This window comes from Silurus meridionalis, chromosome 9 (assembly GCF_014805685.1).
Source record: "Silurus meridionalis isolate SWU-2019-XX chromosome 9, ASM1480568v1, whole genome shotgun sequence".
Classification (NCBI taxonomy): Eukaryota; Metazoa; Chordata; class Actinopteri; order Siluriformes; family Siluridae; genus Silurus; species Silurus meridionalis.
The window spans coordinates 12,459,329-12,487,299 of NC_060892.1; the positions used below are offsets into that span (position 1 = coordinate 12,459,329).

Sequence of the window (27,971 nt, forward strand, 5' to 3'; positions counted from 1 at the left end):
ATGGATGCACATCTCTCCATTCTCATACTTTTGGTCATTTTAAGTTTCCAAGCAGTCTATAGTGAAGAAGAGACAGAGACCCTGTTCTGTCTTGAACACCAAAAAGGTTTTGAAGGCTCCTGCTATGAGTTTGTGACCCTGCAGCGCAGCTTCCACGAAGCTCAGAGTTGGTGTGAGCGTGGCGGTGGGCATTTGGCCTTCATTCAAAATGAGGAGATGCAACAGTTTCTCCAGAGACATTTACAATCAGAGCAGGACTGGTGGCTAGGACTGGCACCTGCCTCTTTCAACCTCAGCATGGGCTCTGCTGCCACAGAGGGCAAGTGGTTTTGTTCAATTTATATGTGCTATATTTTAAGAAGCATGATGTGGATTTTAGTGTGTTAAGGGTTATGTTATCTAGTTGGCAATGAGTAGCTAGTCTTAAGCAACTTGTCTGGGTTATAATTTTTAAGGTAGTTTGACACTCATCTATGTTACTTAACCATTAGATTCTGGAGACAGGTTTTGCCCTAAATATTAGCCCACAAGTTTCAGTATATTTTTAAATGAGAAAATTATACTTACACAGTACATTCTTACAGTATATTTTAATTAAAGCTCCATTTTGATCAATGGCATTGTCATAAGATTGATTCATGTTATATAACAGAATGGCCTTTGATATTCAAATAACAAGTGTATGTTAATGCATCCCTCTTAATACTGTGGTGAAATTCTGAAACAATGGTAAAAGCAGGAACTTGCATAGTAATGTCATAGATTTAGAAATGTGCTATGAAGATATAACATGTAGTCATAGCTCTAGTAAGATTTTGCTGTAAGAAGATGTTTTTTATGACAGTAGACTCAAATTTCAATGTTTTATGACAGTAAATATTCATCTTTGGAATATGATGTAATAAAGAAACAGTCAACATTGGGCCACAGAATACCAGTTAAATGCACATCCACTCGTGATTTATTCAATAACCTAGTAATAGTGTACAGACACTGTATAACAAGCCGCACCTTTGTTACTGTTATCAGCAGTGTGCCTGCACATGTCTTTGCAATCACATGCTATCATGTTTTGCACTGATAACTGACAATCTACCTATATTTCTTTCATTAGATATCTTGAATAGCGAGTACGGTTTTGATGGCTTGTCAACGCCATTCAGCTGAAGCCCTAAAATTGCCAGTCTCTGTGATTTACTGGCGAGCCTTTTGTTGCCATGTACAAAAAGCCCAGCTTTATCATTCGAACACTAGCACAACTCTTATTGTGTTGCATATTCTCAAATGCTGTTGTTTTCCATTCTTTACATCCTCATTGTAGGAGATGGAAAGAACAAAACAGGCCACTTTTGTTGTGAGGTCTTACTATAGTTTTAGCACATGGTTATAATAATGTTAGTTAAATAAGAAAATACAGAGATTAGTTTAATGAAATTGATTAATTATACTTTGCTGCTATATTTTAATATTATTTAAAAATGAGAGATTTCTTTTTTACAATAAAAAAAATTACATTTTATGTATTGTTATATAATATTTGGTGACAGCTCATGCTACACGATACTATAATTATAATACTATACTATACGGATGTCATCATACTGCAGTGTTGAATTTGAAGATGAGTGACCCAAACTTAGGAAAAAAGAATATACTCATTTAACTCTCGAATTAGGACTCCAGTCTAACATTTAAAAATCATGCTGATGTATGTTTTGCTAATATACAGGTTCTTTGTCCTGGCTGGATGGATCTGATGTGAGTTACTCTAACTGGTTCCGTGAACCTGAGCCAGGAGAAGCCTGTGGTTACATCTTAAAGCAATCCCAATTTCAGTGGGCATCAACCAAGAACTGTAGCCAAGAGCTCCACTTCATCTGCGAGTTTGGTTAGTCTTCTTTGTACACACAAACAAGTGTTTAAATCCTATTCCTTAAACAAGAATTCATATTAGTCTTATTTGTTTCAGAGTCAGGACATGCCATAGCCTGTTTGAACCACAATGCCACGCTGCAGTGCGGCTCTGGTCAGGTTATAGAGATCGATGACAGCTTCTATGGCAGGAGGACACTGCACTACTGCAGGGCCGGACACTCCCTGCCTCAAACATCTGTAAATGACGAGTGCAGCTGGGTCGATGTGGTGGATATGGTGTCAGGTACAAAAAGAACAGTGGTGGAAATATGTTAAAAGATCTACTTCATTAGGAACACCTGTTTACCTGCTTATTATGATATGATATATGATATGATATGATATGATATGATATGATATGATATGATATGATATGATATGATATGATATGATATGATATGAAATGATATGATATGATATGATATGATATGATATGATATGATATGATATGATATGATATGAAATGATATGATATGATATGATATGATACTTGTAGCCCATCCACTTCAAAATCTGATATGTTGGATATCCTGAGATGCTTTTCTGATCGGAACTGTTGAAATAGTGGTTATTTGAGTTATTTCCCTCTGATCACGCTTTTCATCAAGACATTTCTGACCACAGAACATACTGCTTGCTTGATGTTTTTTGTTTTTCAAACCATCCTATGTAAACGCTAGAGACTGTTTTGCATAATACATTTTATAGGGACCGACAAGCAGTTTCTAAAATACCCAGACTACCATCTGACCTGTATCTGAACTTTTAACACTTCTTTTGGCTGCTTAGGTAGTTTGCATATATATATATATATATATATATATATATATATATATATATATATATATATATAAAATCATTGTTACTTTTCTTTTTCTAGGGCACTGCCATGGGTTGCAGGTATGCCAGGCTGTATCAGATGTGGCATCCTTTGGAGAGCCATGCCCAGGACTAGGAAGCTATTTATCAGTGGATTATCACTGCAAAGATGGTCAGAGGCCTTTTCCAGTCTTTATCACTCTCCTTTTGTTTACAAGCAGCAATAAAAATTACAGGTGGCTGTAAATATATTTAGATAATTAAAATGTTTGTGATAGCAGATATAGTGCAAGATTACAAAAGCAGACATAATTGTGTGTAGCTCAAGTAGTAAATGTGCTTTAACCTTTAATCATTGCAGTTATTTATGATACAGTACGTTCTAAATAGCATGGCTTTAATATTGTTGCTCTATTCTAGATGTCACTAACTCTATTCTAGATGTCTCTAACAGTATTAGGAGACATCAGGCCCAATGTGAGTTGTAATGTTTACTATAATATAATAACATTGCTATATTTTTTGACAGGTCTTTACCTGCTGATTAACAAGCAAGCTGCTGTCTTTCATAACGTCACCTTGACCATAAAGTGGTTGCTCCACCCTTTCCAAGGAAATCTCACTTGCACTTTAAATTCTGGCGATGGACACACCATTGACCCTTACATGCCTGAAGAGTAAATGACATTTAATTTGCTTAGAATTCATTGAAATAACATATAAAATGAGATTAAGTCTTTTTTCTTTTTAGGTTGCTGAGTAATGTAGTGCACAGGTATCAAAACACTGGAGTCTACACTGTTTCAGTGGAGTGTAGCACCAGCGAGTGGCATGTGACGGCTCAGAAAACCATCAATATACAAGAACCTGTTGGGGAATTTAACAAAATTGTGTGCCACAGCTCAAACCAGACAACAGATAGTAAAAACTGCAAAGGCCTTAACAACCATCTATTGAGAATTCAAGTGCAGCTCAGTGCTGGTAAATTATAACATAATAACATTAATAATCCATCATCATCTTCATTACTGAAAAATTCAACAGCAATATAGAGCTACCTTAAATAACCATTTTATTCCATCAGGTACCAACATCACATACAAAATCCAGCATGGGATTACCGAGCTTGTACGTGCTTCTGAAGTCAGAGGGATCATTCCTCACTACATCACTGTCCCTCAAGAAGCTTTACAGCGTTTGGGATCAGGATGCCATCAACTTACTCTTCTGGCCTCCAATGCAGTGACAGCTCCAGATGTGTCTGCTACTCTGGAACTTTGCTTGGTGGAGCCAGTGGATGGCCTTCTTGTCTTTGTGGCACCAGAACAGGACCTGTGCTCAGACTCAGCTATATATGTTAACGTCTCTCTGGACTATGGCGCTCCAGTGGAGCTGCTCTTTCTAGTGTCTGGGGATAACAACAGTTTTTCGGAAACCAACCAGATGCTAAATGGGAGTTTACAGATGTTCAGGGTTTCCAGCAAATTTGAAGGTACTATTGATTCTAGTAAAGTTTTCTACATTTCACCAGGCCACCATTGTATTTAAGGTAACCAGAACCTGTTACATTGTTACAGGTCCAGTGCGGATAAAGGTCAGGGCGTGGAACTTATTTTCATCAGTGGAAGTGGATGCTGGAAAAACACTGTTGGTTTGCCAGGTGGAGAACTCTTTATAGAAAACAAGTTGATTCATTTATGCCTGCTAAATAGCAAATGCCAATTATTCTCTCAATAACAATTCTATTAATAAATTAATTTCTTTAGACAGAAGATCACATGGGAGAGCTAAAGGGTAATAACCTGACGATCACTGCAAACCCAGAGAGCCCAGTCATAGGCACGAATAGCGTAAAGTTGGGTGCTAACGGCTTAAATGGAAATGCTAAACTTTACACATTTGCTTGGGACTGCAGTAAGTAGTTGTTAATTTAACAAATAAAAACGCACCTCCCTTTTCTGACAATAATGGTGTTGGAATGCATTGCCATTTCTTTTTCTTTCAGGTGGAAACTGTCCTTGTAATGTCAGTACTCAAACCCAAACCCATCAGATAAGTGCTACTTGTCTCCCTCCACCCTACAGTTTTTCGGTCTACTCTGTGACTGCCACAAAGACAACAGGGCAGCCAGAGCAACAGACCGCAAGCAAATGCATCTCTGTGTCTCCAGGGAATGATTTTAATCCAGTCATTATGTAAGAGAATGTTTTATTTACTGGCTTTGCAAAGTTTGTTCTTGTTAATTACAGCGAGGTCAGAGAGAGAAAGCTTGCACGCTGTTGGGTCAGTTTGTTGTGTAATAGTGCTGGGATTATTGTGTAAAATGCTAAGCAATTCCAGGAAAGAATTCTTGCATAACTCAAGAGGTTGAAGCAGAAGGTTCAGGTATCGTTCACTATACTGTTGGTCTGCTGCAGGGGAACTGCTGGAGGTTTGTGATGCCTTTATGAGAAACAGTTACTGTGTCCTGAAGGATTTCATGACCACAGAGGTCAGGGAGATGGTTCTTATATGTATGCCTTGATGGATATTATTTTGGAGTGTTTAAAAAAGGAGTGAATTTTACACAGAGCCTGGTGCCTTCCATGCTTTCTGATAAGTAAAAAAGTACTTATCATCACATTTCAATTCACAAATAAATGTATACATGGACGTTAAAATTCAAATTTGTTTATGTAAATGAATATATACAATTTGATATTTCCAAATCTATGCCTGAAAGTGTAGAGAATTTTCTGGCATCATATTACTGAAGTAAAATATGAAAGAATTTTTAACAAGGAATTATGTTGCTTAGAGATAAGTAGATTAATAATATTTGCAGCACAAGGAATAAGACCAGCATGTACCTTAACTCTGCTTCTACTCATTGTTATGTTCTGCCTTAATTTGTTGATATTTGTTATTTTCTCATCAGATGTTCCAACTGTGACCCAGTGAATGTGAACTCAAATGTTAAATTGCAGTTGCAATGTGTTGGTTGTGAGCAAATTGTTTGGTATTTTGAGGACGTAAACCCTATACCTGTAAGTGACATTTTATTATATTTTTATTATATTTGAAATATAATTAAACATTTTCTGCAATAACTTCATATTTGTATAATAATATTGTGTGTAATGATACAGTATTTACTTTACTTTATTGCTTTTAGGAGGTTTTGAGCTCCTGCTATTCAGAAAAAGGACAGAAGGCACTGATAAAACAGAAGGAAGGTGTCAGCTCTTTTGTAATTGAGAGTTCAACTTTAATCAATGCACGGCAAAATATAAATGTTGTTGCTTATGGTGGGTATCAGTTTTTCTTTGCGTTTTTTCATGGATTTTAAAACGAATGGCCACATTTGCTCACAGGGCTTGCATCATTTTTCTATAGGTGTAAGAAATGGCTTATCTGGATCCACTGAATTCACCATCCCAATATTCGGTATCTCATCTAAGTTGTTCTTTGCATCACTACCTGATAGTCAAACCACAAATAGGCAGCCTGCATCCCAACACCCCACCCTGCCTTCACCTCTAATACTCTTTTTTTTCTCTCTCCAACCACTACCAATACCCTAGGAGATGTTTCCTCTCCACCATCCTGTAACATTAACCCCACCGTTGGCGACATTCTCTCTCCCTTCAACATTACGTGCACTGTGGCTTCATCATTCTGCCAATCTGGACCCTGCATGTACTGCTTCAGAACATTCACTGGTATGGAAAGCTTTACCCAGTGCTCAAGATCTTCTCATCTTTTACCCAGACAAAATATACTTAACTGCCTTATGTTGAATAGGTGACTACTTGTACTGTGGCAATAACCAGACTGTGGAGTCTCTTTTTCTCCCTTTGGGAAGTGATGCTAACTACTGCTTGGTTGTTAGCGTCACTGTTGAGAACATGGAAGGACAGAAGATTAATACAACCTTATCTGTCCAGGTTTGCACACAACTCTAACACAATCTACAGCTACTATATACTGCTAAAAAAAGGGAAACTGTGGTAACTACAATAACAATCCCAGTAATCCCAGTAAATGGATTGAAGTTAGCACTGAATAACAGAATAAAACAGAATTGAAAAAGTTTTAGTTACTGATTTTTAGGGGTTTTAACACTTCTAGTACTACAGAGGACCAACTAGAAAACCTTACAAAATCTGTAGCAAAGACAATAATGCCCACTGAGTGCATTTACTATGGTTTATTTAGCTGAAGTAGCTCATCAGATTTCACTTAATGGTTAAAGTTAGTATGCTAAAATTTTAACAGATTTTGTATTTATTTTAACATATGCTTTTTGGTTTGGTCTGCCTATAATAGAACCATACATAAACACACAATTCTTTACACATTAAATTCATATAAATATGTCCGGTAAACATTAAAGAACATCTTTTCTCAGATATAAGTGCAGTATATTGTACTACTGCATATTTTTTTTAATGCAGCTCTTGTTTTTATTTCATGAACTCAGGTAAACGATGCAAGTGTTGGATCCACAGTGGAAGATCTACAAAGTGTTGTGTCCAAGCAGGTGGGCCATTTGCTGCAACTTGGAAAGCTGACGGGGGCAAAACTAGCCCAGATGTTCCAGTCTGTGTCAAACAGGCTGAATGGGGACACAACAGACAGCCAAGAACATGATGCAAGGATGAAGGTGAAAATATAGTATTCGGTTAATGATGATTCAGTTGTATGCAAAAGTTTAGGAACCACTGACAATGTCCATGATTTTCATTAATAAATATTTGGGTGTTTGAATCAGCGAAGGCCCAGAAATATTTTAGTAATGAAATGAGGTTTATTGGATTAACAGAAAATGCGCAATATGCATCAAAACGAAATTAGACAGATGCATACATTTGGGCACCCTTGTCATTTGGTTGATTTGAATACTTGTAACTACTTAGCACTGATTAATTGGAACACACAATTGGTTTGGTGAGCTCATTAAGCCTTGAACTTCATAGACAGGTGCATCCAATCATAAGAAAAGGTATTTGAGGTGGCCTCAAATTTGGAGTTGTTGTTCTTTTTGACTCTCCTCTGAAGAATGGCAACATAGGGGTCTCAAAACAACTCACAGTTCTTGTTAAGGCCAGAAGCGGCAGGCCACATAAAATATTAGAGAGGCAAAGGCGAAGGATGGTGAGAACAGTCAAAAACAGCCCACAGACCACCTCCAAAGACCTACAACATCAACTTGCTGCAGATGGTGTCACTGTGCATCGTGCAACAATTCAGCGCACAAGGAGAAGCTATATGGGAGAGTGATGCGAAAGAAGCCTTTTCTGCACACACGCCACAAACGGAGTCGTTTGAGGTATGCAAATGCACATTTGGACAAGCCAGCTTATTTAGAAATAAGGTGCTGTGGACTGATGAAACAAAGATTGAGTTATTTGGTCATAACAGGGGGCGTTATGCATGGCGGCAAAAGAACACAGCATTCCAAGAAAAACACTTGCTACCCACAGTAAAATTTGGGCGAGGTTCAATCATGCTGTAGGGCTGTGTGGCCAGTGCCGGTACTGGGAATCTGGATAAAGTTGAGGGTCGCATGGATTCCACACAATATCAGCAAATTCTTGAGAATAATGTTTAGGAATCAGTCACAAAGTTGAAGTTATGCCGGGGTTGGATATTTCAACAAGACAACGACCCAAAAAACTGCTCAAAATCTACTTGGGCATTTATGCAGAGGAACAAGTACAATGTCCTGGAATGGCCATCCCAGTCCCCAGACCTGAATGTCATTGAACATCTGTGGGTTGATTTGAAGCGGGCTGTCCATGCTCGCCAACCATCAAACCTGACTGAACTGGAGATGTTTTGTAAGGAGGAATGGTCCAAAATACATTCATCCAGAATCCAGACACTTATTACAGGCTATAGGAAGCATCTAGAGTCTGTTATTTCTGCTAAGGGAGGCTCTACTAAATATTGATGTGATTTTTCTGTTGGGGTGCCCAAATTTATGCACCTGTCCAATTTGGTTTTGATGCATATTGCACATTTTCTGTTAATCCAATAAACCTCATTTCACTACTGAAATATTACTCTGTCCTTCAGTTATTTGATAGATCAAAATGAAATTGCTGATCCAAACACACAAATATTTATAAATGAAAATCATGGACATTGTCAGGGGTTCCTAAACTTTTGCATACAACTGTATGTATAGATCATTTCTTGACTTTACACACTAAATAATAAATGTGTTCGTCCTGACTGAAGCTCAGAGAGCAGATGCTTATAGACCTGGCCACAGCTATGAACGCTGCCCCCCTTAGGAACCCTTCAGAAGTGCAAAAGACTGCTGATGCTCTTGTAGGCCTTACTGCACAGGGTGAAGAGTTGACATCTACTGCACAGGTAGTGCTCCTATGCCGACAGCAGACTATTATTGATAATGTGCAATTCTGTCAAATAATTATTTCTTATTTGCAGCTACAGGCCAGCTCACTGTTATCAAATCTCAGCACTTCCCTGGTCTCTCTCACACACTCTGAAGGAGATGACAAAGAAGTAACAAGGCAGGCAGTCACACCGATCATTCAGGCTGCAAGTAACATCCTCAAAGTTTCTGCCAGTACAGAGCAGCAGGTATCATTTTTCAGATGAATGTTGTTCAAAACTTGTGTGGAAAAGAGTGGAGCTACTGTAACCATATCAATTTGGCAAGAATTGTAAATTTTTCTTCATTAAATAGCATGCCATAATGTCTTAATGAACAGAAAAACACAATTAAAACTGTGGATTAAAATAGAAATTGCACTGCATTCTGAAAAGGTATTTATTATTTGAAAAACAGCACTGTGCTTGACTTTTCATTTGTGCTAGGAAATCATCTCAGAAAACTTGTTAAATGCAGCAGACAACATACAAAGTGCACTGCTGGCTGGTGCGGGTGTGGACCAAAAGCCCATCATTGTTAGCACCTCTGAAATCAGTGTGTATGTGAACAGGTAAGCTACAGACTATATAAAAACAGAGAGCAGTGAGTGTGAAAACAGGAATCCTTAAAAATATTTTCCATCCCCAAATAGTTTTCCAGCTAAACCCTAAACAAATAGACCCAGTAAAGAAGTTGGATAGAACACATTGATAGTGGCTCTTTCACAAAAAGGGTTAATACTGAAAGATGCCTTAAAACATGCTTATTGTAAAATAAAGAACATTTAATAGAAATTCAGTGACTGAAGCTCAGCATCTCTGCCTTAGTTTACTAGTTTATCAGCTTTTCTACTAATTAAAAAAATATGGAAAGTTCTCGCCATGTTCAGAGGTTTCACATGGCGTATGGAAGTTTTACTTACCTTTTTATTCCATTAGAATGTCACCAGTGGCACTTCAGAGACAGACGTTTATTATCGAACACAACAACTCAGCCAGCTTTGTGCTCCCGTCTTTGGGTCCTAATGTCCTGCCTTTAGAAGAGTCAGTGGATGTGCGGGTGCGATTTTTAAGTTACATTTTTAGTACTGTTTTAGTAAAGATGGATGGATGGATGGATGGATGATGGATGGATGGATGGATGGATGGATGGATGGATGGATGGATGGATGGATGGATGGATGGATGGATAGATAGATAGATAGATAGATAGATAGATAGATAGATAGATAGATAGATAGATAGATAGATAGATAGATAGATAGATAGATAGATAGATATTAAATATATACTTTTCTTGTCTGGTTACAGATGCTGAGTTTTGCAATAAACCCTTTCCCCTGGAGGGAAGGTGAGCCAATTAATGGAGCAGTGGCATCTCTGTCCATTACCCATGAAAATGGCTCTGTTATTCCAGTATCAAATCTCAGTGAGGAGATTGAGGTGAGATATTTTTGGTAATAGTCCATCTTTTCTTAAAATCTAACCCTAACCTTATCTCCTTTATGCACTTATTATGCACTACATGGAAAGGTGGTGCAGAGAACAAAAACAAATCTAGCACGATAGGTCGAAGAGTTATAATGAAGTTATCTAAGATTGTGTATATCTACTACAGTGTATAATGTCTGCTCTCTTTGTGTCGCTTTGTTTTCCAGATTATCTTACCGAGACCAGAAACTAAACTTAACAGTACATTTCTTGACCTGGGGAACTACAGTACCTTAGTCATTAATGTAACCACACCGAATGTATCACTGGTTTTGAAATTGGATCCCTCAGAAGAGATTACTTTACATTTACTGCTGGGTTTTGAACACTACCCAAACAACACTCACTACCAGACAAAAACTCAACTCCCTCAACCTGGACATTCCGCAGGTCTTTCACTAACTAATATTTGGACAATGCATAGGCAAAAGTCCTCCCTGAACAACTTCAGAGTAGATCAGAGTGCAGTACAGTACAGTAGAGTAGACTATATATATATATATATATATATATATATATATATATATATATATATATATATATATATATTTAAAAATAAACAAAATATACATAACTTTGTTTTGTTTTATTTTGTTTTTTAATTAAATTTGAGTTGACTTTCATTTACTTTCATTTATCTTTCATTTTCCATTACAGTTTCATTGCACATCATGTCCTCGTGTGACCTCAGAACATAAGACAATTATTAACTATCATTGGATTAAAGGAAATACAAATTCAAATCAGGAGATTTGCACTAGATTTGCTAAGCACGTCATAAATATTTATGTGTTTCAGACTGGAGTTTTCTTCTAAGCATTTTAAGTATTTTGAGATTAACAGCCAACTGAATTTCATGATTGTGTTTGTGTGATATAGAAGAGAGGTATGCATGGGTGCTGGACCCCAGAGATATAGCACTAGAAGTAGGGGTTTACTATCTTCTGGTGAGGCCGATTGGTCGAACAGGTGTAAACTCCTCGAACACCTCAGTGTTCATCACATCGATAGCCGCTCAGTGTAAGTACTGGGATGACACTAAAGCCACCTGGAGTGACTATGGATGCAGAGTAAGTGTAACTAGTAGATATTCTCAAAGACAGACAACAAGAAAAGTATATCTATTCACTTATTCACTTATTTCCTTACTCCTAAGGTCGGACCTCGCACCACGCCCCTGCTTACTCAGTGCCTGTGTACCCATTTGACATTTTTTGGAAGCTCCTTCTTTGTCATGCCCAACTTGGTGGACGTATCTCGCACCGCTGAACTTTTTGCCACATTTCTCAATAACCCTGTGGTGGTGTGCTTCGTGGGGGGAATTTTTCTTGTCTACATCATGGTTGTGGTTTGGGCGCGGAGAAAGGACATCCAAGACATGGCAAAGGTATTTTTTTTATTTCAGTCATTATTCCACAATGTTTTGTTTGGGTCATACACAAGCATAAATATAAAAACAATATGTACATAGTAGTTTTTTTGTGATTTCATGATTGGAGTGCCATGGAGTTTCACTGATAAAACGAATATAAATATATATTAATATAACTAATTTATTAATTCATTAATGACTTAATTAAATCAATCTATAGTATTTTGAAAACAAGTGTTCCCATACCAATCTACTACATACTACTTATTAAATACATATTACTTTAAAATTATGATAGTTAAAATGCATATTTTTTTGCATTGATGTGTAAATTAAATTAACATAACATCCGTTTCCTGTGAGTCATCCATTACAGTTTATAGGGAAATGTAGATTTCAGTTCATTTACTTAGCTAGTTTAATTAAACATATTCACCCCTACAAATTATTTGGAATATTCTACAAGATCATTATCAGTAGAAAATGTAGTTTTCTTATATTTGTCTGTGTAATTAATTTTACTGATAAGATTAGTGCAATTTTGTTACCCAAAAAATAAATTCAAAGTAAATATTTAACTTGGAAAAATAAATTTTAAGTAAATAATTAGACAGCTATAATATTCTTATGGCATTAGCATAGATAACAGTTTTATGTATTTGATATTTGTATGCTTTTTTATTACTGCCTAAGATTGGTTAGCATTATTGTATACCTCGGTGCAAAAAAAATATTTAAAAAATCATTAAAATTGCTTATAGGAAGAAATTACACCTTAACCATGGCATCATCCTCATACCTTTTTACATAAAAGCAATATTGATTCATGATACTGATGCATATGCATGGCATAATGTGATGCTAAAGATGAAAGTCACAGCTCTAGCGGACAATGATCCATTGGCTGAATATCGCTACTTAATGACCATCAGCACCGGGCATCGCCGAGGAGCTTCTACAACCTCTCAAGTGAGTACATCTACCTCGGCCTGAATGTTCAATCAGAAATAATTGTTATTACGTAGTTACATTATTACCACTGCTAAGACAGGTTACAGCGACTCTGCTGGGTTCTGAGGGAGAAAGTGAACCCCATCATCTAACTGACCCAGATAAACCTGTATTTGAGAGAGGAGGAACGGACATGTTTCTTCTTACCACACCTTTCTCACTTGGAGAGCTGCAGAGCATCAGGTTATGGCATGATAATTCTGGGAAACATCCTGCTTGGTAAGAACGGTTCTGCACTCTCAAAGTCTAAACTTAATACATTAGATTTGCGCTGAAAAGCTGTAAAAGGCTCAAATTATCTGGTCAGATGTTGATTAAATGGCTATAAAAGTAGCTCGGAAAATAGCGAGGCAAATCCAATGTATTTAATGAGCTAATTCTAATGTCATCATTCTATAATCATTAAAAATCTAATTTACAGGAATTTGTCTGACAGAGGTTACAGCTAATCTATGCCCAATAAAACAAATCAAATAAAAAACTTTCATTAATGAAATGGTTAAGGCTATAGATGTTTATTTTTGTAAGAATTAGGCCACATCACAATCGTCTGATTTTGATTATTTTCCTTTAATAGCATGCAGCCATGTTTTATTGCACACATCCATTTCTAAACTGCCATTCATGTATTTACCTTCAATATTTATTATTCAGGTATGTTAATAAGGCAGTGGTCCAAGACCTGGAGACAGGCCAAAGGTGGCATTTCTTATGTAGTTCATGGCTGGCCATTGATTTAGGAGAGTGTACCTTGGACAGAGTGTTTCCTGCGGCAACAGAGATGGACTTAAAAAGGTTTAGGTGGGTAACCTGATGATGCATTTTATGGCCAAAAGTTTGTGGACACATAAATAGTGACCCATTCCACAACTATGGACATTTAACCTTGAACTGTGTTGTAATAACCTCCACTGTTCTGGGATGGCTTCCAATTAAATTTGTAAAAGGACATGGGTGCTTGTGTTCATTCAGCCACAGAAGCATAAAAGGTTAGGCAAGGTGACTTGGCATGCATCCATCATTGGAATTTCAAAGGTGTTCGATGGGGTTGAGGTCAGTGTAGTTAACTGGAGTTCATCCACACCAGCCTTGGCAAGCAAATCATGGATCTTACCTTAATAAGCAGTTAAAGGAAAATGTAATGTTTTGAATAGATTATATTTAATCTGTATTATTATTATTATTATTATTATTATTATTATTATTATTGATGTGATCTGTCATCTTAGTTGATGTGAAAGGAAAACTTTCCTTCTAGGACATTCTAGGAAATTGAGCACTTCCAAATTAGCAGCACCTAATAAGTGAAAACCCACACATAGCTGTGAAGGCCAGATGTTCACATACTTTTGGCCATATTGCATATATCATATAAACTAGCTGATAGTAATTTAAACTATTAAAAGTTTGATCATTTGAGAATTTATTTTTATTGATATGTACATAAGTACTATACATTAGCATTTCTTTTTCAACAGTAATCTGTTCTTCATGAAAACCACAAAGGATTTCCAAGATGGTCATATTTGGTTCTCAGTGATCAGTCGACCACCCAGTAGTAACTTCACCCGAGTGCAGCGTGTTTCGTGTTGTTTCTCTCTGTTGCTTTGCACCATGCTGACCAGCATCATGTATTGGGGGATTCCCACTGACCCCTCTGAGCAGACAATGGATCTGGGTAATACATGATTACTATATGTCCATTTATTTCACTCTTATCTTTGTCTTTGTATCAAGAATAATGTTCTACCAACTTCTGACTAAAGGGAAGATCGAGTTTACATGGCAGCAAGTGATAATTGGAATCCAGAGCTCCATTATTATGTTCCCCATCAACCTTCTTATTGTGAGCATCTTCAGAAACGTGCGATCGAGGGAACGAAGCTCGGATCAAGCTCCTAAACAGACTGATTCTGTAAAGCAAGCCAAAACAGGTCAGGTGTCACCAACACAACCTCGTTCTCTGCAGAATGACCGTAGAGAGATTACACCAGATGCTGTAATCAAGGTACACAAGAGTATACCGATAATTAAAAATATACATTCCTACTGTCTGAAACATTTAACATATGTTTTATTTGCCTGATCTTTAAGGACATCAAAAGAATTGCCCAGTCACTCTCCAAAGCTCTAAGAAGCCCCATGCCAAGGATAGACCCTGAGAAAATGGATATCAATAATCTCCTTTCACTAGTCGAAGATATTATTTGTCAGCAGAACCGTGCAGGAAGTGAGTTTTACTCTGATGCCTCCAAAAAGGAGCTTTCCATCTCTCTGGGGGCTGTAAATCTTCATGGTATGGAATGAAAAGCTAAGCATACTGTGTAAAATCATTTTTGTTAGACATGCTTTAGTATTATTTAGCATCATTCTTTTATTGTATTACCATACAGAGAGGAGCCCTGAACAGATGGCAAAAGAGAAACACAGTATCTACAGACAGTATCTCTACAAACAACTGCAGAATGTGGAGAAAGAGCTGAGGCTGCTGGGTCCTTCTCAATTCTCTAAACCAGAGAGCTACATTCAGGCAGTGCTGCAGGTTCAAGGCATGAAACAATTGCTTGAGCCATATCTTTCCTCCAGCTCCAATAGGGATCAGTTTTCCTGCAGCTCCAGTCTGGGAGAAGACCGTGGAGGGGATAAGAAGTGTTGTCAGAAAGGCTTGCCCTGGTGGTTTGTGTTTGTTGGCTGGATTCTTGTTGTAGCCACTAGTGGAGTTTCAGCATATTTCACCATGATGTACGGGCTGACTTATGGAATGGATCGCTCTATTAGCTGGCTCATTTCCATGGTTGTCTCTTTTTTTGAGAGTCTCTTCATTACCCAGCCTCTGAAGGTAACAGGTTGTGATTAATTTGGGGTTTTTATTTATTGATCGGAATCTAAAGTCACTAACATTTTAACTTTTTATCCAGGTGCTTGGTTTTGCTGTCTTTTTTGCTCTGGTTCTAAAAAGAGTTGATCAAGAGGAATATGGAGATGTTTTCATTGAGGGCGCTCTACCAAGTGCAGGTAACCTTTAATTAAGAATTGCAAGTAAAACGTTTCCATATAAAGTTGGCCTCACAACTCTAGCTCTGTTTAAATCCTAAGCTTGGGTGACTCTCTAATAATGTTTTCCCATCTCCAGGTCAGTTTCCTCTAAGTTCTCTTGATTTAAGCCACCTCCAAGAAGCAGTTCTGGAGGTGTATTGAATAAACTTAATTGTCCTAAGTGTGAATGAATTTTTGAGAGTGTGTATGCAAGGTTAAGTCCTATGGAGACCCATTCCAAGTGTATTCCAACCTCACAACAATTGTTTCTTGGAGATTCTACTGTAGCACTGTCTAGAAGAATGTAATTACTGAAGAGAAATAAAAGAATGCTCCTAAGACATTTCTTATCATGTGTAGCATTTTGCAAATATTCCCCAAACTTATGTTCCACAGATGATCCTGATAGCATATGTATTGCCAGGAGGGACAGCACAAGCAGTTTCTATCAGCCTCCTCCTCCATCTGATATTGAGAAAATGAGGATCAACATGATCAAAGAGCAGAAAGTCTTTGCACTCATCCGAGAGATTCTCAGTAAGAACTGCCTTTTCGTTATGTAACGGTTGACTGGGAAACAACAACAGCTTAGTGTAAGACATCTTATTTTGATTTACAGTTTACATAGGGTTCCTCTGGATGCTACTCCTGGTGGCTTATGGTCAGCGAGACCCAAACGCTTACTACCTCACCCAACACATTCAGCAGAGCTTCAAAAATGGCATCGCTGACAGCATGAACTACAAAGATGTGTTTACCTGGGCAAACACCTCCCTCCTGAACAACGTTTTTGGACGACAACCAGGTAGATATTTTTAGCCTGAGTATAAAGTTTGTCTACTTTTTTCACCAAATGTACTCATCATTGCATGATGTACTTTTGTCATTATGTTAGGCTTTATCACAGATGGAAACTCGAAGCTTGTGGGTAACGCTCGACTCCGACAGGTTCGAGTGCACAAGGACTCCTGCAGAACCTCCAGTTTCATGAGACGCTCCATTCATGACTGTCATGCCCCATACTCTTGGGAGGTTGAGGACATGGGCTCCTATGGTCCTGGCTGGAACCGATCAACAGATACAAATGTGTCTAGGGGTTTTCTCATGCCATGGCGGTACCAAACCCAGTCCAGACTCAGGGCGCACCCTATCTGGGGTGGAATGGCTTTCTACCGAGGTGGAGGCTTTGTTGTGGACCTGGGGCCTAACAAACAAAATGCAAGCAGGTACTGATGATGTGCAGTGTTGAGAAGAAGATTGTATTTATTTTGCACGTTAGATTTTAAAGACACAATGGGTTTTCTACTGTGAATTATTACAGCTATGACATTAGAGTGGTGTTACTCTTTGATGCAGAAGAAGGCACAGTCAACTCCTGATAATTCGCGGTTCGGAATTCGTTGCTCGGAAAATTCGCAGGTTCTCATTTGGAACCTAACTAACAGGAAGTTGCAGATTATCTTAAAATTCGCTGGAATCCGCACAGCGGGACCGATTGTTCAGGAACATTATTATTAACATTTTAAACGATGTTTTCACTAACAAATTTCTTCAAAATTTTAAAACAGATTATTGTATTAAAGCGACGTAATGTCTAGATGAAGTCACTAATGTACCATAGGGGGCTGCGGGGGGGTGCGTCCAAAATTTGTGAATTTTCGGAGCTCGAGGGGGTCAACGTAAACAATACATTATATATTTGAACTTTTTTTAAAATCTATTTATAGTTATTGTTTTGGGAAGTTATATATGTGGGGTTATTCCTGGTAGCACCACATTTCAGTTGGAACTGTTGTTCCCCCACAAGGGTCTATTTTTCTCTCTATTGAGGTTTACATGGTAAAAGGTCATCAAACCAAGAAACTGCAAATATATCTGTCTTTCCCATCTCTGAAAACTGGCTACTGGAGGTTAACTACATCATAAATCACCATAAACAAACCACCATATTAATAGATTATGTGGAGGCAAGATTGAGATGGTTTGGACATGTGCAGAGGAGGGACATGGGGTATATCGGTAGAAGAATGCTGAGGATGGAACCACCAGGAAGGAGGAAAGAAGAAGACCAAGGAGGCGGTTTATGGATGTGGTGAAGAAAGACATGCAGAGAGTTGGGTTAAAAGAGGCAGATGTAGAGGACCAAAGGGTATGGAGACGGATGATCCGCTGTGGCGACCCCTAATGGGAGAAGCAGAGAGAAAAATAATAAGATGATGATGTGGCGTATCTCCCATACAAGTCCCGGGTTATTTATTACAGAACAATGTAGTATTAGAATGATGACAACCGCCTGAGTCATGCGGTTATCGATAATTCATTATCATTTTTTGACCAATCAAACTAGAGTAATTAACAGTACTGTGCCTAAGCTAAGATTTCCACAGTTCTCCAATGCAGTCGTATCTTGTATTGTATTACCCTCTGCATTACAGCTAATTTAATTATATTCAGAAATGTCATTTTCTGAAGCTTAGGGTTTCCTTCCTCCACAGTTTGCTTCAATACCTTAATGATAACATCTGGCTGGACAAATACACACGGGCGTTTTTTGTGGAATTCACAGTGTATAACGCCAATGTCAACCTCTTCTGTATCGTCACACTAATGTTCGAAAACACAGCCGTGGGTGAGTCGAATTTTCATGCAGATTCTGGGTTTCTTTGGTATGTATGAGATCCAGATATTATTTTGTTTTACAGGAGCGTTCCAATATCGCAGTGAACTACAAAGCGTCCGCCTTTATCAATCAACTGGAGGTTTTCATATTTTCATGATGGCCTCCGAGGTCATCTATTTTCTCTTCATTCTTTATTATATGTTTCAGCAGGTCAGTGCTCTCACATGCAAACTGTCTGTTTTGATTATGCTTGATTTCATATTGAATCAGAATATATGTAAGTATATCCTTTTTTTTTTTTTTGTGGGTCGGGGGGAAACAGGGCAAGCTTATGAAACAGCACAAGTGGGAATACTTCAAGAGCAAGTGGAATCTTTTGGAGCTAGTCATTATTATTTTAAGCTGGAGTGCACTGTGTGTTTTTATCAAGAGGAAACTGTTGGGCAACCGGGATATTGAGTACTATCAAACCCACAAAGACCAGTAAGTGCTTTGAGACATTAAATCCCTTGAATTCCTTTGATATGAAAATAGGGGATTATTCTTAAATATGGAAATTGTTAGTCAGCCAACATTTGCTCACCAGATATCTCCAATAACTTTTTGCTCCTTTGCCAGGCATGCTAGCTTCCACGAAACTGCCGCAGCAGATGGAGTTCTTGGATACCTTATAGCTTTCTTGGTTCTGCTGGCTACGGTCAAACTGTGGCACCTGCTGCGCCTCAACCCTAAACTGCAAATGATCACTGCGACGTTGCGCCGGGCCTGGAACGACATCTCTGGCTTCCTCATCGTCATGACGATTATGGTCTTGGCTTACTCCATTGCTGTAAGAAATGTGGAGATGAATCTGATTTGCAGGTGTATTCTCAGCTCTAACAAATGTAGGCCACGTTCATGCCCTTACTATCAATTTTATATTACTTGGATGCACCACAAACACCAAATGTCATATTTGCAAGGCAATCCATCGTAGCAGAAGCAACAAATAATTGAAACATCAGCAGGGATCCTTAAGGGTAGCATGACAAGACTAACAGTGAAGAAGAAAAAAAAGCCTGGAAGAGAGAATTTTTTTCCAGTAGTGTAAAATGCAATCAGACAATGCTCATAAAACCATAAAGATAACATTTCTTATCTCGCTCATCCTCCCACAGAGTAATTTAATGTATGGTTGGAAGCTTTACTCATACCACACTGTTCTACATGCTGCCAAGACCATCGTAAGCTTACAGCTGGGGATCTTCAACTATGAGGAGGTATGCAAGATCATCGTAAACCTGTTCCTCAATAATGATAATCATCATTGTAACTTTCATTTTCCTATAAAAACCCCAGGTTTTGCAATACAACCCTGTTCTTGGAGCGTTTGTCATTGGGTCTTGCATCATTTTCATGACGTTTGTGGTTCTCAACCTATTTATATCAGTCATCCTGGTGGCGTTTTCTGAAGAACAAATACACCATAAGGTACAAGGGATTTACATGGATCTTTTTTCCCCCATAACTATATATATATATATAAAAAATAATTTCAGACACTTGATTTAAAATTTTATTTTATGTCCTTAGCCATCTGAAGAAGAGGAAATCGTGGACATGATGCTGATAAAGATATGCAGCCTTTTTGGAATCAAGGTTAAGAACCAGTTGCCTGAGGAACCAAAAGCAACACCTTTTGCCATTTCCTAAATGTACAATCAAGATAAAAGTGGTATATGAAGTGGATAATAGAGGCTTTTATGTAATACTTTTTTTGGTCTTTGGAAACTGTAGAGCTATTAATATCTTCATGTACAATGCTGTAATTATATTTAAAAGCCTGATGTGAAAGGTGTTCCATGTACTGGAGTGTAGGCCTTAATTATATAAACAGTAAAACATGGCCCTTTGGGTTTTAGTACTTTTAGGGCTTTTAACTGCTTGGTGTCTTTCTGGTTTCCTTAAATAATCATAATCCATACTAACTGTATAAATAAATACTTACTGATGTTAGTATTTTTGTGTTAGATGTACGAAGCATGTTCTTCAAGGAATATATTCATCTAGCTAAATGGTTCCATTACCCAAGTTTAAACATTACCGGTCAAGTCAGCTGTAATATCTTGATCTAAATGATGTGGACACTTCATATAAACTCAGCATAATAAACAAAAGAAAAAAAAAAAACAGAAAAAAAAGTCTAACCATTGATCTGGCAGATTTGTCAGTAAGATGTTTATTTAAATGTAAAGGAAGGAGTCTCCAGTGCTTTGTAACAGTCAGTTTTCCCAATAGAGGGGTGAATTCGGAGTGATTTAGATGATGTGCTTACTGCTATCTCAGGTACATAAGTTACAAAAGGAAAAGGATCGTGCCATAAGTGATAACAGCAACTTATATTTCATGATCATGGTCAGTAAATTAACTAAACTGAATTATGAACTTGATGGCAAATTTCTGTGGTATAATAATTAAAAATGCAGGTATTCAAAAAAATAAAACTCTTGCATCACCTTGCCTCTCTTCCTTTAACAGCATTTTATGTTGTTTTATTACATATGTAGTAAAAAAAACTTGTGTGGAGAATTTTCAAGCATATGTACGAGACACTTATATTACCAGAGGCCAATGAAGTCATTTTTCTTTTTAATGTCATATATAGATGGTTCATCCATACATCAACCAAATGCTTGAGACCTTCACAATCCAGCCCAATTGTACATGCGGCAATTAGTTACTCACACCTTCAGTGCTCTTAACAAAATGTCCTGAACTGAACACTAAGAGCGTTTTCTGGAACCTTAAACATTTCCATTACAAGCAGAAGTACTGCCCCCTCCACCGAAAGCTAATTCAGACAACCAGACATCATGGGGCAACCTGCCTGCCAAGTAACAACATTACAGGTACTCTGTTTTAAATAGCTTCAATTATGTTTTTTAAAAAAATTTTGAAGTCTGATACAGAAGGCTAAGAGACCTGAACAATATGAAAGTGCTAGTTATTAATTTACAGATTTCAGGCATCACATAGTGCTATGACAAGTATCCAATATGCTACATTTGAATACACATTTGTCACCTTACAAATGCCTCTGGTTGGTTGTCCAGGCTGCTCAAAAATTAAGAGCCTTTGCTTGTATATACAATAACATGATTTCCATTTATGCAGAAAAAGTGGACACTCTACTGCCAGAGGTATAATCTTCCAGAGGCCCCTTGGCCAGAACAGTGAAAATGATGATTCAGTCCCACTAACAATTTTGATTATTTATAGCCCCCAATGCATGTAGGTGGGAAGAAAAAGAGCTGCCGCCATGGGATCCCTCTTGTAAACGGATTCCATAAGACAACATTGTTCAGAGCTTCTTTTTTCTTTCTTTAAAGTTCATGGATTATTTTTCCCAGCCATTGGTTGCGTTTGGTTGCCGTCCCACGTCTTCTGGTGCTGTCTTAGATTGATAGTCAGATTGAAGAGTGAGTGAGAAGAACCAGTTCTGGAACCACTACTTGAGGGAACAACACAAGCTTTTTTCACTTCACTACAATCAGTCACAGGGTAAGAAAGGGGAGGGGAAAAGGACAACTCAATTCATTCCAGGGGCACTGCCACCAAAGTTGAAAGTGGATGGCACCACTGGAACCGTGAATTTGTAACCTCCGTGCTTCTCAATCATCTTTGATTCTGGAACCCGAAAAAGAAAGAAAGAAAGAAAGAGAGAGAGAGAGAGAGAGAGAGAGAGAGAGAGAGAGAGAGAGAGAGAGCAGAATATAAAACAAAAAAAAAAAAAAAAAAAAAAAAAAAACCAACAAGATTTTTATTACATATTCAGATTGCTTAATATTTTTATTCTAAAGACAACTCAAATGAGAAAAAAGAATTAATGCAAATTGAAATCTATACACACAGCTAGATCCCCCCTCCTTTTCAGTGTGACTCTTTTTGTAGGCATTTAATGAAAAGCATTATTAAACTATAAGCAGGTTCAATTTCTTATCCTGTTATAGACCACCGTGCACAGGGCCATCTAATGAGTGAAACCAGCAAGTGGGTGAGAATACGACTGAGGTGTATTCCAAGTATCACCATTTATAAGTTTGTCAATCACCGGCCTTTAATTTAATATCACGTGCACATACATATAACTAACTCTAAATATATGTCCTTTTCCTTACCATGTGCTGCTCGTCTCTGGTCTGCAAGTGTGCCGATGTCCTGAAGCTGCTTACCCTGCTCTTCATCCAAAACCTGAGTGAGTGCCTGGTACCATGTGGGATCACGGGTTTGGATATCTACAAAAAAAGGAAAGCCAGGGAGTTAAAGGAACAGTTAAGAAAATTTCCCACACCCCACAAATGCCATCAATCATCTGAGATATGTCCAGTATCTGAAGTTGGATTTTTTAAGGGAATTGCAGCTAACATTTGGGAAACATTCTCCAGCTTAGTACTGTGAATCAAAAACAAAAATCATCTGTAATCAAATTCCAGTTAGTTCTGAGCCCCTGAGCAGGACCCTTAATTCCTTAAGTGCTCAGCTCATATTTGATTTAAAAAAAAAAAAAAAACCACAACACTGCCACCAACATGATGTGTAACTTTGGAATATTTTCCTCCATATCCAAACTTGAATATGATTCAAGCAACAGTTTGATGACTGGACATGCAAGTTGGGTCAATGCTAACCATGAGGCAGTAAGCTTCCTTTACACAGGTTCTGATAAATAATATGAATTAATAAAATGACTATCTTGCCTGATGAAATAAAAGTGGTCCTTTTAGTGTAATGGGCTTCTTTTAAAGCAATCAAATTTGTGTAATTTATAATAAGTATTAAGACGTCTACAAGCTCTATCAGATATTTAAAGAACATTACAAATAGAGTGTGCTTACTCTGTAATATGGCTTTGAAAATCTGGTACTCGTCAACAGGATTGTCCTCATCATCAACAGCGGTGGTGTATCCCTCTAATGCAGTCTCTTCAGCATCATCTTCCTCCCAATCCTCATCACCACCATCTTCTCCTGCTTGCTTGGCGAGCATTTCAAGGTATTCTTGCCCTTCCTCATCGATGTCATCCTCATCACTTCCGAGTTCAGCTGAACAGAGACAACACATGATAAATGTTTGGAGGTCAACACAATGCTAACATAAAATCCTGAGCAAACTTAGTACTACTTGCTTACTTAGAGATACTTAATAGCATTTTAACATAAGTTACCATTATCATCCTCCTCTTCTGCATCTTCGTCGTCATCATCATCATCGTTTTCATGCTCGGCCCTGCAGGCGTAGGCCCTCTTCAAGCCGTTAAACAGGAGGATAGCAGCAGGGAGGAGCTGTCCAGCTACTTGATTGATAACTTGTGGCCTCTGCTCCAGATCCATTAAAGCGCACAGCCCCAATATACACATCTTTCTGTCATGAAGCCTACAAGAACGACCAGACAACATCTGTTACACTATATGCAAAGAAAGAGCCAGTTTTGGCTTAGTGTGCATGATGCTTAATTCCTTCAGTAATAAACACAACTGGCTTCACTTAGACCAGTATCACCTCATTCATGCATTCTCTGACTGGTGTTAAATGGCATCTGGGCCCCAACAGTAAAGCGTTCAATGTTAAAAGGCAAGTACCCAAGGAAGCAGTCAACATCTTTGAGCCACTGAGAGATAAAGTGGTTGGTGATGGGCTCGGTGTTGTTGGGGAAGCGAAGATTCTCCAGCGTGTTGAGCAGCAGAGGAGGGTTATAGTAGAGTGCTCCGATGGCCACCTGCAAGCACATGGTCCTCAGCTCGCTGGTCTTCACCTCCCTCGTCAGACGTTCCAAAGCTGTGGTTACAAACAGTGGAACCACCTGCACAGACAGTCAACATTACTTTCCAGGGCAGTTATTATAAGAGACAATCGATTGTGCTGTGAGAGAGAAAGGCTGGTTTAATGTACCTGGTCAATGCCACGTCCTTTGCACTGCAGGATGATCACTTCAAGTAACTTGGCAGCATGGCACTCTGGGTCTTCTCCTGGGTCACTTGACAGAATCTGAAAAGAACGGGAATCAGTAAAAACCCCAACTACGTTCAACGTCTGGAAAAAAAAATGTATGTGGAATGTCTGCAGGTCATTTGGGATCTCTAATCAGAATAAAGTTTCTTGAATATGTTTAAATGAGTTCCCACCTTTTTGCACATGCTGTAGATGATTTCAAGGTACTTGGTGTCAGACAGAAGAGTGTCTGTGTCGACCGTTATGTAGTTGTGGAGGAGTGGCATCATGTCTGCAATTAAACATTGTGTTATTAGAGAAAGCTATACTTATTCTGAACAATCCTTTATAGTTTACAATACATTTGTTTAGGACAGCTTTAAATGAATAGAAACCCTGTTTATAATAAACATTTACACAACTGTTTATCGAAATATATCAGTTATGATAAATTACATTCAGCATCCATACAGGACATGGAAAAGAATCAACAATTAGGAAACAGCCAGAATGACTTAATTGTGCTGGGAAGTTGGTTAAAATTAATTAAAATAGCTCAGAAAGCTCAATCTTATTGACTTAGATTTTAGTGTAAATATAGTTGTCCCATAAAAATAAAAATCAAATTAAATCTGCAACCTGGATTTTACCTGTGAAATAGTCAAAACCATCCTGCTGGAAGACCTCATAGACCAGGGGAAGAAGTTGCCACATCTGTGGCGACACTTGCTGACAGGTCAGACTGTGAGCCAATGACAGAATCTCTTCATAGAACTCTGTTTGAAATAAATTAACAATAATAAAGCATGCCAGAGTAATTACAAGTCGCTTTGTGGAATGCTGTTTTCGTAAACTGAAATGCAAGCCTCACCAAGCACGTGCTGCTGCAGCACTGTGCCGATCACCTGCAGACAGATCCCTTCCAACTGCTGCGTAATCTGAAACGGAACAGTAAACTAATCAGTGATTTGCTAGCTGCCTCGAGCAAAAATAAAAAAAATCACACAAACTTTGCTGCAAATAAAACAAAAGGTTCCTTTGAAAAACTGTAAATATCAAGCCCTGATTTTGTGCTATGCTTAGAGAGCTTGTTTTTGCCTATGAGGCATGTTACAGAAAGCTGGGGAAACAGTATGTGTTCCTTGAAACTTGTGGGTGGCAGGAAGTAAGTCAGCACTATGATGCACAACAGGGAGAATAGAATGATAAGGACAAACACAGCACCAGCCTGCTGTTCTGAGATATCCAGTGAGTGGGTGTGTGGCTGCACCGACCTCTTTATGGTCCTCCACCACACTGAGGAGTGTGTCGATGGTGTTGAGGATGCCCATGGCTGTGACTGCTTTATCATCGCCCCCTTCCTCATCAGGGCCGGTCTGAATCACCTGGTTGAAGGTCATAGCCTGCAATAGGAATATCAGGCATTCAGGCAAGCAATAAAAGGCACACAAGTAAAATATTCATAAGGGAACATTAGCTACACTATGTGCTTGTATTACATAAACCTGGGAGCACAGAAAAAAAAATCAATTTCGAAAGCAGCAGTCAGTCTTTGTGACCTTACCAAATGCTGGGTCATCTCCACGGCGATAGGAGTCACCTCCTCGCTGTACTCGCAGATCATCTTCTGGATGACGTTGGTGAGGTCGTCATTCTCAGTCTCACGCACAATGTGAAGGAGCGCCTGCATCACCTCCCGGATGAAGGGGGTGATGTACTCTTTGGCTGTTGATGGAGCAGGGGGAAAAAAGAAAAGAAAAAAGTTGTCCATTATCACAGACGCTGCTCTAAGAAGCTCCCACGCTGCATTAAAGATGAAGTGCTGAGAAAGCGAGTCAGAGGGAAAGACGCCTACCTTTCTCTTGATTGCTGATTAGGACCTGCAAAGCGATAGCTGCCTCCACTTTGACGGGCATCTCGTTGTCGTTGATGAGGCAGAGGCGAGTCAGCTCCAGGGCTGTCTGCAGGTTCTGGTCACTCTTAAACTTCACCTCGCAAAAGTAGTGCAGCACCCAACAAGCCTGGTCAAGAAGAATAAATTCATAAGCAATCAGGTTTTTTTTTTTATATTAGACACATTAGATGGTGACACTCCACTGTGATGAAAGACACATTACATAAATTAGAGCAGAAGCTAAGCCAAAGAATTCAAACACTTTACACGGAACATGTTCAGAGCAGCAACAGCAGAGAGAAAAAAAAAAATGTCTGCAAGTCCATTTGCAAAATGTTAAACTAAAAACTGTTTATTGGAATACACTTTACTGTTCACTAATGTTAAAATAGTGATTTAATTAACCTGTGTGTTTATGGCTCTTTGAACATTTAAAAGGCCAACACTGGCATTCAAGTTCCAAATCATGTTTAAGATGTTTTTGGAGAATGATCAAAAAAGCATTCTGGCCTGCTCCTTACCCTTGCTCTCATGTATCCCAGCTCATTACGGAAGAGAGGAAACACATGGTTCTGCAGCATGAACTCCATCTGGTCTTTGTAGATCTTTTTCTGTAAAGCAAAAACAGAAAAATTAAAGTCGATCGTGATACAGGCACAACGTGGTCCATGATGAAATTCTGCTACTTCAAGTGTTGCGCAAAAAAAAAAAAAAAAAAAAAAAAGCACTGGTCTGATTTTAAACCATGAAACAGACAAAGTCACTGTTAGGACCTTAAGCAAAATCTCTGCCATGGAGCCGATCATGTGTAGTGCGCCGTCCTTCTTGCGGGGATCTGAGGCGAGCTCAGTGAGTATCTGATAACAGAAGCCCATAGTCTTCTGTAATACCTGAAACACACACACATAAATGCTCAATAACATGCATGTGCATTTTATAAATATTTCTTTAAAATAAATAAATAAAACCATCAGCAGTTTTAATTTTGATAGTTACTTTTGTAATTGCCTTGCCCTAAAAACAGCATACAGTGATCCCCCAGAACTCACTAAGGTTACGTTCCAAGACCACGAGTTCGGAAAATCCGCAAATTTTGGACACATGCCCGCAACCCCTATGGTACCTTAGTGAATTCATCTGGACACTGTCACTTTAATAAAATAACGTTTTTAAAAAATGTTATGAAATTTGTTAGTGAAAACAGTTAAAACGTTATTCCTAACTTCCCTGAACATTTGGTCCCGTTTTGGATTCCTGAGAATTTTAAGATAATCCGCAACTTGCTGTTAGTTAGGTTCCAAACAAGGAACTCGCAAATTTTCCGAGCTGTGAATAATCGGGGATTGACTCTTGATATGAAAAGTAAATTTTACTCATTGTTAATATATTTCATATTGTGTTGCTTGGTTTCCATTTGTATGTTTTGAATTCCTAGTATTTTCTGTGTTACAAGGGTTCTGCAG

General features: G+C 38.3%; 2 protein-coding genes across 2 annotated transcripts in view; one reads left to right on the top strand and one right to left on the bottom strand.

Annotated features, from left to right (window-relative positions):
- Positions 1-22,150, top strand: pkd1l2a (polycystic kidney disease 1 like 2a). The gene is made up of 43 exons (XM_046857617.1): positions 1-319; positions 1,730-1,888; positions 1,970-2,158; positions 2,795-2,905; positions 3,263-3,410; positions 3,485-3,714; positions 3,818-4,225; positions 4,311-4,384; positions 4,500-4,647; positions 4,739-4,928; positions 5,651-5,759; positions 5,888-6,020; positions 6,109-6,159; positions 6,297-6,434; positions 6,517-6,659; positions 7,196-7,378; positions 7,880-8,044; positions 8,959-9,096; positions 9,172-9,327; positions 9,565-9,689; positions 10,057-10,177; positions 10,429-10,560; positions 10,776-10,998; positions 11,488-11,678; positions 11,765-11,995; positions 12,848-12,949; positions 13,032-13,210; positions 13,646-13,792; positions 14,470-14,669; positions 14,758-14,999; positions 15,086-15,287; positions 15,385-15,830; positions 15,910-16,006; positions 16,424-16,564; positions 16,647-16,832; positions 16,923-17,253; positions 18,523-18,656; positions 18,730-18,857; positions 18,970-19,130; positions 19,266-19,476; positions 19,805-19,906; positions 19,986-20,117; positions 20,220-22,150. Exons 1-43 carry the CDS (start codon positions 1-3, stop codon positions 20,337-20,339), a joined length of 7,476 nt encoding a protein of 2,491 aa, XP_046713573.1. The 3' UTR covers positions 20,340-22,150.
- The window catches only part of ipo7 (importin 7), a 17,916-nt gene continuing 11,203 nt past the window's right edge, over positions 21,259-27,971 (bottom strand). Inside the window, exons 12-25 of the mRNA XM_046857371.1 lie at positions 27,282-27,398; positions 27,030-27,119; positions 26,470-26,635; positions 26,179-26,339; positions 25,889-26,017; positions 25,486-25,552; positions 25,265-25,390; positions 24,809-24,906; positions 24,576-24,671; positions 24,266-24,486; positions 23,851-24,059; positions 23,522-23,728; positions 22,805-22,921; positions 21,259-22,313 (exon numbers count right to left, since the gene is read on the bottom strand). Coding sequence (XP_046713327.1) covers positions 22,216-22,313; positions 22,805-22,921; positions 23,522-23,728; positions 23,851-24,059; positions 24,266-24,486; positions 24,576-24,671; positions 24,809-24,906; positions 25,265-25,390; positions 25,486-25,552; positions 25,889-26,017; positions 26,179-26,339; positions 26,470-26,635; positions 27,030-27,119; positions 27,282-27,398 — 1,902 coding nt within the window. The 3' untranslated portion in view covers positions 21,259-22,215. The remainder of the gene's footprint in view (positions 22,314-22,804; positions 22,922-23,521; positions 23,729-23,850; positions 24,060-24,265; positions 24,487-24,575; positions 24,672-24,808; positions 24,907-25,264; positions 25,391-25,485; positions 25,553-25,888; positions 26,018-26,178; positions 26,340-26,469; positions 26,636-27,029; positions 27,120-27,281; positions 27,399-27,971) is intronic.